Genomic DNA, 14,028 nt, shown 5'->3' on the forward strand with positions numbered 1-14,028 from the left:
TATATTTATAGACTTGCCATTTCTCAGCAGATGAATACTGTGTTTCATTTTATTGATTGTAATATCTTCCACAAAGACAGGTAAAGTCATCATTTACTTAAGGCTGGATATGTTCTAAGTGCAAGGTAGAGGTTGAATTGTAACTCTAAGTCATATCCTGTGATTGAGATGAGTTGGCAGTACTTTTGGGCTTCTGGGTCCACATCAGGACTTCTGTGTCCCCCTCTTCCCAGGGCCACTCTTTTCTCCTTTTCTGGTTTCTACAGCAAGCAAGTGTGCAAACAGAGCCACCGGGTTTCAGAATCTGACTGTTGCATTCCAGCATCCACATACAAGAACATTTAGATGTAGCCACGGCTTGGTTCATGCTTTCCATTGCTTTTAGAGCAAAAGAAAGCATTACCCTTTTTTTTTCTGGCACGGACCCGTTTCATTTTGCTCTAGTACATAACACCCAGTACCTCCAGGGAGGAGCTGCCACTGCAGTTAGAGGATGGTCTTTGCTGGTGTGGGTAAACGTGCAACAAACTTTCCACTCCAGTAGGTACTGCAGCATGAAGGCAAGACTTGTACAGACATCTGGGAGTTGAGATATAGCCAAAATGTGTTTCTTTGATGACAAGTTTTGTATTACACATTCAGGAAGGAAGCACTTGGAGCACCAACTGCACAAACTACAAGTGTACAAAGACTGCTGCAGGGGCTATGATACTGGGCTCTGGTGTGGTTTGCCCCCCTTTCAATGACACTGAGTGTACAAAGGTTTGTACTTTGGGTGAGGTGAGTAACAGTAACTCATCTGTCAGTATGGAGTTTCGCCAACACTTGAAAATGCACACATACTTTGTGTGCTTTTTTAAACTTAAAAAAGTGGTAAGTTATAAAATGTAAGTGATCAACATACAGTCTCGTTTTCTATTTTTCTGTTTGCATTTTGACTAACAGTATCTGTGAGGAGCACAGAAACTCCTTTTGGGCTTTAAAAATAAATAAAATAAACTGCTTTTGAAATATTCTTGAATTTGTGTTGCGCTTGAGATACCACTATATAAAGTGCTAACCACTAGTTCTTACTTCAGTTCAGAATAATACTTTTAAGTTTATAGTGTGTATATATTAAATAAATTGGATGAAGCAGTTCAGAAATCTTGCATATAAATGCGAACTATATTAAAAATTACTTAAGCAATGCAAGGATTAGAAGGATGACCATGTGTATATAAACTTTATTATTTCTTAAACTAAACTTTGTATGACATAACAAAAAGTATTTATCATACTTGAAAGGGTATCTACCTACACCATATAACTAAAAATGTAATTTTGGCATGCCCATATAAGCTGATTTAAAGAATGTGGATGCTTCATGTACGTTACAAATTTGTTTGAAAAATGTATACTTGTAATTTGGTACTTCCCTAATTTTATAATACTTCTCATATTTCTAGTTCTTGCACTTGTGGTATGCCATACCATATATAAGCTATCAAACAAACAAACAAAAAAACATGTAGAGAGTGTAAGTACCATCGCTGTCTTGACTACACATTACAAATTTAGCCCAACTCTTATGGGTCCACTGCAGTTGTTTAAAATTCCTTATTTCTTCCAGTCATGAAGAAGGCATTCAATCTAAAATTAATGCGTGTTCCACTTTAACTTTATCCTTGAGTTTCTTCCTTGGAACCCTTTTGTCACTATCTATTAGGATCTTTCCTTAATAATTCTAGTTGAGATTGTAATGAATGGAGCACTAAAATTAACTTCCTGAATCAGTCTGACCTATTTTTCAGAGATGCTAAACGTAGACTTGATCCAGGCGAAAGCTCTTCTGACAGTCAGCTCAGGATAACTTTGGAACAAATACAGATTTAAGAGGCTGAGTTTAAGTGCTCATCTAAGAAGTTCTTGAACAACTTAGAAATTTTTCTGTAATGAGATAAAAAATGCACACATGCATGAAACGACAGAACTTTACAAATGGAAGCTTTTGTCTTTCGTTGTAAAAGTGCTATTGATGTTCAGTTGTCTGCTTTCCACAAAGTTCTGGGCTATGCAATAAAACTGTGGGGACATGTTTCTTCCTTGCACGCATTCTGATAGACGGCAGTCTCTCTTTCTGTCTTTCTTTCCCTCGTGCTTTCTTTTAATTTCACAAGGACATTTTCTCCACTTTGATACATTTTTACTTTCTGGCTAACAAGTGACTTTAGAAAATAAAATAGCAAAGACTATTATTGTTTGAGAAAAAATAATTGAGCACATCGATATATGTGAAATTCTGCAATTCATGTTCTGTTTCAAAAGTGTGTGTATATGTATATATACGTACATGCATATATATATCTAATGTTGTAAATAGCTCCTTATTAGGTACTAATTTTCTGCTAGGTATATAAGCAGTGTAAATCCTTTTACATCATCCACAAAGTTACATAAATGAATTTTTTAAACTTTCCTGCTAAATCTCACTGGTGGTGAAATAGATGATAATGGGCAATATAAAAAACGGCTTATAGAAACTAAGTGGCTTATTCAAAGGATACTAGATCAGGTCATATAACCAGGGACGAGTTCATTTTTGGTGTTAAAGACTAAAGAATTTGTGAACCAAACATTTGATGCATATTTGCGCAATTCTCTTGATTTAGATGATATTACTTCTTATTAGTTGGACATCTTTAAAACATGGAATCTCTTGAGATAAAATATACCTTTGCATTGGGCACAGTCTTTTTTGATATATTCTTTTTTTATTTCTCTAGAACGGAGGAATTGTGCAAACATATAATGATGGCTGCTGCAAGACCTGTAAGTGATGAAGGCTGCAGTAAATGCTAGTTTGGCTTTGGTTTTGGAGGGCTGTGTTTTTTAACCTGCTGCTGGGACACAAAGAAGGAAAAAGCATGCTGTCCCTACACAAATCAAAATTGTTATAGTTACTTAACTACTCTTATTAAACGGTCTCGCTTCATTTGGCTGCTGACTTGGTGGTTTGTAATGTTAATGTTCTGGAGTATAACCAAATCTCTCCAAATATAACCTGTAGAACATGAAATGTTATCTCAATTAAAATAATTAAAAGATTGCCTTTATTGCTAAGCAGACTCTAAAATATCACCTAAATTAGGTTCACCATAAAATATAAATATTTTCCATCTAAAATTGATACTTAATTTGATGTTAAGTCTCCAAACATACTTATTTATTCTGTTTCACTGCTGTGTATTTTCCAGGGTCAAAATACTGAAATAAAATATTTTTAATTGAAAATTATTTCTTTCCACTGTAGAAAATATATTTCAATCCCAAATGAGGAAAGGTCATTGGGAGTTGAGTAGTATTGATGTTAACAATTCTTATATAAAATTGACTTTTTAATATCTGGAAATACATTCACATTTTCTGTGTGTGTAACTTTAAAATATGATGAATGTATTTTGATGCATGTTTACCTAAGTTTACATAAGTTTATGAACACATGAAGTCTTCATTATTTAAAGTTTAAGAACAGGCTGAGAACAATCTTTGATTTTCTCTGCAGTTTTGTTTAGGAAAGGTTTTCTGAAAAAGTTCAATAATCATCTAGATGTAAAAATAAAACACTTCTGTGAAATTAATTACATAGAGCAAGAACTTGTTGAATGCTACAGAAATTACTACCTCCCTTTTTTGATCTTTTTGTGTTCAATATCAGAGTTAAAATGTACAGAAAAAAGTAGTCTTTGGATTTTTTATTTTTTTAAACAAGGCTTTAAAAATGTTGAATAGAAAGTCACAGGCTTGTAAGTATATTGCACTGGTATTGAGTAAAATCCAGAAGTGCAATGGATTAGCTATACATGTGCTTGTATGCTAAATGATTTGGCTATATAAGGGGAAATATTCATATTTATAAAATATAGATCAATACTCTAGTTTCCAAATTATGTAAAGCTTTGGAAGTGATCTGCAAGTATTGTTGCTCTATAATATGCATAGCATAGAAAATAGAAGCAATTTTGATATAAAAAAATACCATTTTTTTTTTTTGAATGAGAATCAGCAGAGAAAAGTAACACACCAGAATTGTGCTAAAATCTTATGAATCAATATTCTTTCTCTAATGCAATAAGCTATGTTGAAAAATCTTTAACTAAAACCAGAAAAAATGGGTTGGCTTTATTTAGAAAATTATCTTAAAGAATTAATGGCTACAGATTATCTGTTGACTAGGAAGATTTATAATTTTGGCCATATTCTGTGGCCTCAGGAAAGGTGTTGTTATACTTCAGAAATTCTTACTCAGGTGGCTGCTAAAAATATATATGATCCATAGACTTATACGCTATTTTATATTTATTTTTGTTTTATTTTTAACTAATAGCATGTGCCCAGTGGTGAAGCAGATAAAAACAGTATGTGTAAATAGAGCTTGCTAAACCTTGGGGTTTTAATGGGAACAAATAGTCTTTCTGGAAGAGCCTGATTCAGTGCATGCAAAGTGAGTGCATATATTTAATTCTTACCTTGCCATAGAGAGACTCATTGTAAAAGTTTGGTCTACAAGGAAGCATCATTCCAGTTTTGTGTTAATCAGGAGATTATTACTAAAGTTTAGGACATCTTTAGTGAGACTTGAAGCAGCTACAGTTTCTAAATTTGGAATACTAACAGGAACGCTCATCATCTTTTGCTAAAAGAAAAATTGCAATTGGCAGTGTAAGAATTAATGAAATGTGATTTATATAAATATGTTTTTATTTCATGAGAAACTTATATTCCTAATGGTTCTACCAGGTTCTGGATTGGGTCTATTACCCTTTGCCATTAGTCCAGTAGTGCCTACTGATAGTATTAATTGTGAACCAGGTATTATTTTTAATAATGTATTTTCTTATTTTAATAATAGTGTAAGCACTGCTTGTATATATGCATATAGGTGTCATCACCATTAAATGCATTTCATGGTATTGGGCCTGGTGCTGGGAGATGCTGATCTCCTACTGGCCTCCCAAATCAGTGACTTTTTAAAACCTGGTTAGGGTTCACTGCTCAACATCTGTCAGAATTAGGTTCATCCATTTATGTTATATGCTGCAAATGGTTCTTCCTCCTGTTTGTTTCTAAAATTGGTTTTATTACATGGACCTACTGTACAAGGTACAGTACATAATAAGAAATAACTATATAATATACAGTTATAATAAGAAATGATTTTACTTTTTAAAATATCATCATCCTTAATACTGCTACTAAGAGATTCTGATCTCGTGTTTATGTCTCTGAAGTTAATGACTAAACTGTTTTTGCCTTAAAATAGATCAAAAGTGCACATTACTGCCCTATCTCATCTTTGTAGATATGGATTTATACAGTACTTCTTTGTCACGAATAGCATGTTTTGCAAAGTTATGGAAATGTTGGGGGAAAAAACATACAATCCTCAAAGTACAATCACACATTAATAAATACTCTTTACAGCAGTAATCGTGGGAGGTTACAGAACTGTCGCATTATGGTCATAACTCTTTGCTTTTAATGATAAGTCACAGAAATTTTAGTAAGATTCCTTACTCAAATAAGGAACAAGTGAAACAAGTACACCTAATACTGAATGAAGACCTTTTTGACAGTTGAAAGTGGACGAGAGAAAAGTATAGCAGCAGAGAAATTTTCATTAGACATAAGCACCTTATATGCTGAAATGTCATATATCTGTATGAGTTGTAGAAATATAAGGATTGTGTCGTCTATGCACATTCACGATGGCAAAAGCTTTCTGTTGGAAAAATCATAGGAATACTTTTTGTCTAGTGTTGCTGAGGAAGGAAAAGCAAGATGCTGCAGGCTAACAGTTTTGGTCCTAGTCATCTCCTAGCTCCACAAGAGAATCCTGTTTGATCCCACAATGCTTAGATTAAAAGCTAGATGTATTATGGAGGCAGACTAATTTTCAGATACCCACTGAAGCTATGATTGCAGAATATCTTGGTTACTCAGAGCTCATTAATCCTATAAAAGTGCTCAGAAGAAAACTTGTGCTTTTTGTGTACACCTGACCATGCAGGCATGTGCTAAAGGTGAAGAGACTGCTGAATAGTGGTTATTATTTTATAAACTACATGCCTAGAATGTCCACGTAGGAAAACAAATAGATTATTTTGATGCTTACTGGAACTGGAGATCTAAATAATTTCTGTTACACAAACAGTAATAGCAAACAGTCTGGTATGGAGTGCAGCATGGAAGATTTTATGTTTAATTATTTCAGTATTATATTACAATTTTTGTTATGTTTAAAAATGGCTTTGCACTGTACAGCTTTATTTTTCAAACAAAAGAAAAGCTCTCCTATCAATATCTCCCAGACCATACTGATAAAATGCAGTATTTTCATAATCCTGGATCTATATGCTGACTAGATGCTACATGGTTCAGTTCTGGATGGTAAAACTGCACCATTATTTAGGAAATATATGCATCTTTCTCTTTCAAAGCTTCATTCAAGGATCTCTTTGTAAGAAAAATATTGGATATCATTCTATTTAAATTCTAAGCAGCCATAGTAGCATCAAAGTTGTAATCACATTCACAGCTTTATCTTTTCAAATATCGTTCCGAATATCTTCTAAAATGCAGAAACAAAGTCATACTTTTAATATTCCCATTAAAAAGAGAATTAATTCTATCACTATTCAAAATTACTTGATCTTTCTCTTAGTTACTAGTATTATACTTATCTTGCCATATGGACAATTTAAAACCATATTAATATTTTTGTATTTATAAAATCTGTATAGATTAATGCACAGGTTGATGCCTCATATGTGCCAGCTAAAAAATCAATAATTCCTGAAAGTATTTATTACTATATTAGTTTTTTCTAAAAAAATAATAATAATTATGAAGGTAATAGTTTCAGCGTGTACATTAATGAAACTAATGTGTAATCATTGAATTTATTTTAATAATTTAACTTTTTATTAACAAAAACATAGTACAAAAAGTATATTGATTCACTATGCCTTCTTTTTATATTTTATCAGGCAAAAAGGAAGAAAGGATTTGCCAGAAAATGACAATCAGGACAACTATAAGAAAAAATGACTGTATAAGTCAAAGCCCGGTAAGCATAAAAAAAACGTGTGTTTTATGCCGGGCCTATGGCGTACCAGACCAAGTATTTAGAAATAAGTTATGCCTATCAACAAGCAACAAAAAATGCTGCTATCTTCTCAAAAGCAGACCTTTGACCCCAGGAATGTTATTCTACTCGTAAATGGATTAAAGTTAGCTGTTCCTGTCACTGAAAGACTGAGTCCTCCTACCTGGAAAAACATCTGGCTTCAAATGAAAAGTACACACCATAATTGCTTATAACTAACAAAGGCACTGAACTCTTCACCATGAAATAACATCCCACTCTTCAAGAGGAGTAGAAATGCTTCCACTTAGGATGTGATGGAAACACTGCTATATTTCTCCTTTAAGACCTTTACTCTGTGTGTCCTCTCCTCCCCATAGCATGTCTCCATATCATAAATTCATGCTCCCATTTATTTATGAGTCTGCTTCATATATCTCATTTCTCAGCTTTGATGTAGCTCCATCTATAAAACCCAGGACATGTCTGAGGAGCAAATGGGCTTCTCATGTAGCACTTAAAAGAGAAGTAATTGACACAATATCTTGAGCCTTCTGAAATGGTTCTGATAAGATTCTGCTGAAGAACCAGTCATAAGGGAAGATGTCAAACAGCATCACAATTTGAAAGATGGGCAGGTTAATTTCCAGCCTGACAGAAGAACAACAGTGATATACCTGAGGTTTAACTGGAGGAATAAGCATGTGTGGTGTATTTATTTAGTTTTAGAAGAAAGGTAGGTAATTAGGAAGTATACGTCTGTAGATTAAATTAAAATTTTTTGCCATAGTTAAGAGCAGAGAAGATTGTAGAGACCTTCACAGTTACTTTAGCAAGCCAGGGACACCAATATAACAAAACAAATACATGGTGTTGACTAAAGCAAATAATATTAAGAAGAAAAATGTAGTCAAAACTCATAGGTTTTTAAAGTAGCGAATAGGACATTTAGCAAATAGGACAGGGAATGGCAACAAACTCATTCTAGCGTCTCTTATGAGCCAATGGTGCAATACTATCCTCTGTGCAATTGTGGTCTCCCTACATTGCTGCAGAACTAGAGAGGGTTCAGGGAAGAGCAATGAGAATGTTCACTGAGTCATTCCATGAATGACATGACGAATTAAGCCTTGCTTCTTCTGACTTCCTACCATACATTCTTTATCTTTCCTTCCACATCTATGCACCTTCTAAAAAACATCTACAAAGAAGCCCGATCTCACCTCCATCCATCTTACAAGCCCCTTTCCCCAGCATCTTCTTTCCCATTTAATTTATTGCTGCTAGCTCAGATTCCTTCAGATTCCTTCATCCTTCACCAGAAGAATGTCCACATTTTAATGTCCACAAAATCTCTACTCACTCCCTCAGTTCTACTTCCATCCCCTTCCAGTTCTCCTACCACAAAAATACCTGAGACCTTATTTCATTGTAAGTCTTTGGCCTATCAAATGGCAGTATCTGCTGTGGCTGTGGCTGGTTTGGAGCTACATCTGTGTTCTTTGACCAGATTAATGCTGTCAAACTTCTGATATGGCTGAGCATGATTACATTTAATTGTAAATGAGATTATTAATGATTAGGACAAGATCTTAATATACTTTTTTTTCCCTGTCAAATTTCATGAAAGCCTTAAGATTAACCTTTTGATCTAATTTGTCTGGATATGTCTCACTTGTTCAGACACCGCTTGGAGGGTGTGGATCACAGTACCTTTCACAGGCTTCACTTGAATAAGAAATCAGATTGAAACACTACCATGAAAAAAAAACAACCAAACAAAAATACACAAACAACAACAACAACAACAAACTAGGTCTAATACGGCCAATTCTGATTTCGTAGTATATCAATGTCGGCTGAAGTTTTAATTAAAAACTACTAATTTCTTTTCTGTTACAATATTACCTATGAAGATTTCATGTAATATAATAGTGAGAGAAAGACTAGCTCTGATGAAGTCTAGAGCACAAATAAATAATTTTATAGCCTGTCTCTCCCCTTGCTGTTTGACACTAAATCTACTTTGCTAATATAGTTGTTACAGTGATGACACAGCTAATGTTGTCAGGCTCTTAGTTGTGAGCAGTATGAGTGAGAAAGGAAAAGCTTTAGCACTGATATACTTTTCCTCTTGAACGTTCAAAAGGAACGATAGACTATCCTTTGTTTTGCTTAGTAGAATGTAACTTTTCAGCAGTGAACATGAAAAGGATATGAATTTGGATATGCTGTTTTGAAATTATTCATTTGTAAACTAAGGATACGATTTTGGTATCCACAGCACAAAGTTTTGCTCAAGGTTAAGACAGAATACAACCAAAATGCTTTATTTAAAAAATGTATCTCCGTTTGGAATGAATGAATTTTAGAAGATAACTTTTAAAACCAGAGTTCTTTTCAAGTATAAAAATGGATTTTAATCAGAAAGAAGTTTGAAATCTGGAAAACAAAACCTGAGATGTCTAACTACAGTTCTCTATTTACTCATAGATAAATGTGGCTTCTTGTGATGGAAAATGCCCGTCTGCAACAATTTTCAATGTCAATATTGATAGCCATTTAAGATTCTGTAAATGTTGTCGAGAAAATGGAACACGTAATCTGACTGTGCCACTACACTGCTCAGGAAATGGCACTGAAATTATGTATGTCATTCAAGAGCCTATAGAATGCTCATGCCAATGGAACTGAGCATTGCATGGATATGATTTCATCTCAAGAACTGAAATGTGTTTCATTTCACCAGACTATTTTTTCACCTTGGATGGATATACTACTCTGCAGGGAAAAAAGAAAAAAAAAAAAAAAGACACCAATTATGTTTTATAATGTAACTTTTCAAATTTAGTAGATATTATGTTGTTGATCAAATTTCCTTTTTAAATATTGGCATGTATAGAAAGAAATATATAATCCTTTTTATCAAGGTGTAATTAACCCATCATTTACTTTTAAATGGCTCTCCAATTAGTTGTTGATGTCTATGTTTCCAGTATTTTAAGATTTGGGATTATGGCTACCTGTCAAAACTTGGAATTTGTGAGTGATTCTTTTCATTTGGTTAGAAAATTTCAGTTGAGGATCATCATTGGAATTAATGTTTAAATGGAAAAGAAGCATATGGTGGTTTTGAGAATGACTGAATTTATTAAAAAAAATAGTCAGTTCAACTGAAACATTTTTTATCTCGCTGAAAGGTCTATCTTTTGTCCGTTAAGCAGTAGTCACTGACTGTACTCTGCTTAAACTGGAAGTCATTGAGAAACACCATGACTGTGGTCTGTAAGTACATGTATCTCCTGAGCATATAGAAGAAGAAGAAGAAGAATGTCCTTAAACCTTTGACGTTTATTTAATTTTGGTATATACTATAAGCAAGAAGCATGACTAGGCAAAGGCTGAAGAGTTCAGGCATTTGTCCCTTTTTTACAAATATCTAAAAGCTGTTTCTGATGTGAAGGATTCTATTTTATATCCACTTTTCAGTTTTCACAAGTAAGAAATTGGCTGTCTACTAGTGGTAGAATAAGATTCTATGTATGCATATATTTATAAAAAAAAAGGGGGGACTGGACATTTAAACCATTCAAAATGAGTTTCTTCCTTTGACAGTTTGAAATTTTGTGTTCAGTATATTTTAATAAAATATATATACTTTCTTTTTTTATATACAGAGATTTCGACTATTGACTGAATCTAGGTTTCACAATTTTTCAATACAGGAAAAAAAATCCATGTAAAATATGTTTTGAAGGGCCTAGGTGAGCTATGAGTGTTCAATCAGGTTGCAAATCTCCATGATTCAGCACCTAAAGCTGAATATGTTCTCTCCCTTGTATTAAGCATACTATGTAATCTTATCTTAAAAACTGAGGATACAATTTTTGGCTTGTTTTTAGGAGACTATTTTGCTTTATAAAGTTACCAAATGAAACTAGGCTTAAATGATGACAGTGAGAGTTTTGCCACTGACCCCAGTGGGTCAGTATAATCCTGAACACATAAATTATTTCAGAATTAAAATGTTTGTTTAAAACTCTGACAACTCTTTGGCGGACAGTTTTTATTGCAGACTGTCATCATTTAATTACAAAATGTTAGATTATTACATTGTTTGATACAAAGAAAAATAAACAATATAAAATTAAAAAAAAATCTAAAGCTATTTTGATAGTTTTTGTGAAAAATCTTGAAACTTTTGCTGTGTACAATTTGATTGCTTATAAAGAAAAATAGTATATACACTGAAATTTGTCTTTACTAAGAAGACTCTCCTCTACACAGCAATCTCCTTAAAAATAGCGACTTGGTTTAAGAATGAAAGAAAAATCCATTGTATTATTTAAAATATTTAACTATTAAAAAGAAATAGTTATCACCTAGCAATCAAGACAAAGTGCTTTTTTTGAGAAAGTATATGCTTTATTTGCACTTTTTTATGACTTGCATGGCAGATATTTCAAGATGTTATATACAAGGGCCTAGAACCAAAACGTTCTTTGACTTTATTGTTGGAATTTGTGTACAGAAAGTTTCCACACAGGCCAGAAATGGAAATTAAATAACTGTCATAGTTATAAAGTTTGAGGTACTTGTACTGCAAAATAAAAGGACAACTATTCAAAGAAAAATACATCTCTAGGATCTCTTGATTTATTTATATGGAGACAGGAATTCTACATTTACTTCAAGAGATTTTGGCCCCAAACTTCTTAATGACATTAGCATTTAAAAAATGACTTAAGAAAGCTTCTGCAAGATAGCACTATTACACATAGTGACTGAACGCTTGCTGTATTTTGAATGAACAGCTCTGCTTTTTGTAAACAATGTGCTTTTGTAAGATTTAGAACTGTATTTGTAATTAAATAGAAATTAATAAACATTATTTTGCAGAATCATATGTATGTTAACAAGTCAGTGTTGATGTAATTTACCTTTGTCACTGATGATAATGCAGAACCTTAGATTAACCTGGAATTAAAAACAAGTAAACTTAAAATTAAATCCATGATATCATGTGATAGGAAAAATGCTATTAAAAGATTTTTCTCATTTAGCCTCTTTTTTTTTTCTTTTTTTTTTTTTTAAGTGCTACAATCAGTAGTAACTGGGCCAGGATCCTTCCTGAAGCATACAAAAAAATCTTTATGTCTTTGGTGAAGCTGAACAGAGTCTAACATTCATTTTACAGCTAAACTTCAAATTCAGACTTCTTTGGCCTGGACAGAGGATGAATGTCTATTAAAACTCATGAATCATTTTCTAGACAGAGCTCCACCCACACTATCTCCATGATGAAATTCGCATAACGTGGTATATTATACATACATGAACTAACCATTGCAGCCTTCAGAACAGATATCAGGTTTGCATGAGCCTGCAGTGTGGTAGGACTGTTCTGCTCCAAATATCTTCTCAGTCTGTAACTTAAATATAAGTGTAGATACAGTTCCATGGTTGTTTAGGTTTCCCCATCTCCAACTCTGCATTCCTGCTTCGATCTTCCCCACCCAGGAATTACACATAACCTGGTTTGTGCAAGTATCTTGTGAACTGGTTTTGACAGCTGATCCAACTCAAACCTAAGCTTGTGAAATACCAAAATTAATTAGTTTGTTTATTATTGACTAAAAGAGCTTTAATATCCACAGAGTTCCCTCCCTTCTACCCCTTCTGAAACTACGATTTGAACAATATCTACTCCCCTAAGAGAAAGGCTGGGAATGCATGCCTTTCTCTGACTCCCACACTTCCACCAGAAGATGCAAGGAACAGAGAGAGAAGCTGTGTGTGTGACCTACCACGTGCCTTACTCTGCTGTCCTGGCGTGCCATGTCATTGCTCCCCTCTATAGCTGCTTGAAACCTTCCTTCTTCCCTAGGTTTTTGCAGTTCTGTAATACTTGTGATTGCAAATGGAATTACACCATGTAAAGTGTTTACCATTAAACTATGCAGTTTTTTAGGTATTTAGATAAATATTCTCGGCACTTAGAGTCATATTGTAAGTGAATATGCTTCTACTAAACAGTAAGACTTTAGACACATTATTTGTAATGCCTGGATCTTATAATACCATTGTCTATTTATCAGCTCATTCATTAAGACCATTTTTTGCCCAACTAAACAATTAGAATTAAAAGCATAACTTCTAATGTTGGGTTTAAGTCACTTATTGTTTTCATTAATAAAAGACCTAGAATATAGATATCTGTATACTAAAAATGAAAGTAAAAGTTAATACATTTGCATGAGTTATTACTTTTCCACATTGCAGACAGACATCTTTCTAAATTCATCTGTGTACCAGTAGTTAAAAAGCACTGAGGTCTTTATAGACAGTTTCTTTTGAGAGCAGGATCATGCCTGAAATATGTTGTTTAAATAGAGTTACAAACAAAATAATTCAATAAAAGATGGAGGCATTTACAAGAAACCACTCCAGAAAAACAAATGCTTAAGCAGTCACAAAATGCTGCTCCAAGTGAGAATCTCCTCCCCTTCCTTTTGCACTTAGTTCTGTCTGACACAAATCCACTTTTTTTCTCTTGACCTTCTATACTGCTGGATATTTTTTTACTGTGCATCGGTTCCGTGCAGCTTTTTCCATCTCTCTCTCTCTCTTTTCCACCCTTCTTTTTATAAGAATTTAAAAGACAAGGCCAATGTCCAGATCTAGAGGTTAGTCTTTGTGTAAAAAAATGGTGCCAAATAAATGTGTAGGTACCAATCAGGAACTCTGTGGCAGTGGGAAACACTGACTTGAACTGAATATTTCAAGCTCTGTCCCATCAAATCCTTTTCCAGAAATTAGTTTGAGGTTATGCTGCCAATGTAATCATGTACAGGTGTATGTCCTATGGCAAAATCCCACAGATGTTTGTGGGACAAAACGTA

General features: G+C 33.6%; 1 protein-coding gene across 10 annotated transcripts in view; it reads left to right on the forward strand.

The window, feature by feature from the left end:
- Window positions 1-13,792, forward strand: part of OTOGL (otogelin like) — a 100,295-nt gene extending 86,503 nt beyond the window's left edge. For 2 of the 10 annotated variants that reach the window (XM_083820190.1, XM_083820196.1), the window contains 5 exons: window positions 643-780; window positions 2,766-2,811; window positions 4,780-4,851; window positions 7,029-7,108; window positions 9,620-13,792. In XM_083820190.1, the coding sequence (XP_083676316.1) occupies window positions 643-780; window positions 2,766-2,811; window positions 4,780-4,851; window positions 7,029-7,108; window positions 9,620-9,820 (537 nt within the window). In that variant the 3' untranslated portion in view covers window positions 9,821-13,792. Of the gene's footprint in view, window positions 1-642; window positions 2,812-4,366; window positions 4,484-4,779; window positions 4,852-7,028; window positions 7,109-9,619 lie in introns of those variants that run through there. The other 8 variants (XM_083820191.1, XM_083820192.1, XM_083820193.1 and 5 more) reach the window with 7 other exon arrangements.
- The last annotated feature ends 236 nt before the right edge of the window (window positions 13,793-14,028 follow it).

This window comes from Anser anser (genome assembly GCF_964211835.1).
Source record: "Anser anser genome assembly, chromosome: 1".
In the NCBI taxonomy this organism is placed as follows: domain Eukaryota; kingdom Metazoa; phylum Chordata; class Aves; order Anseriformes; family Anatidae; genus Anser; species Anser anser.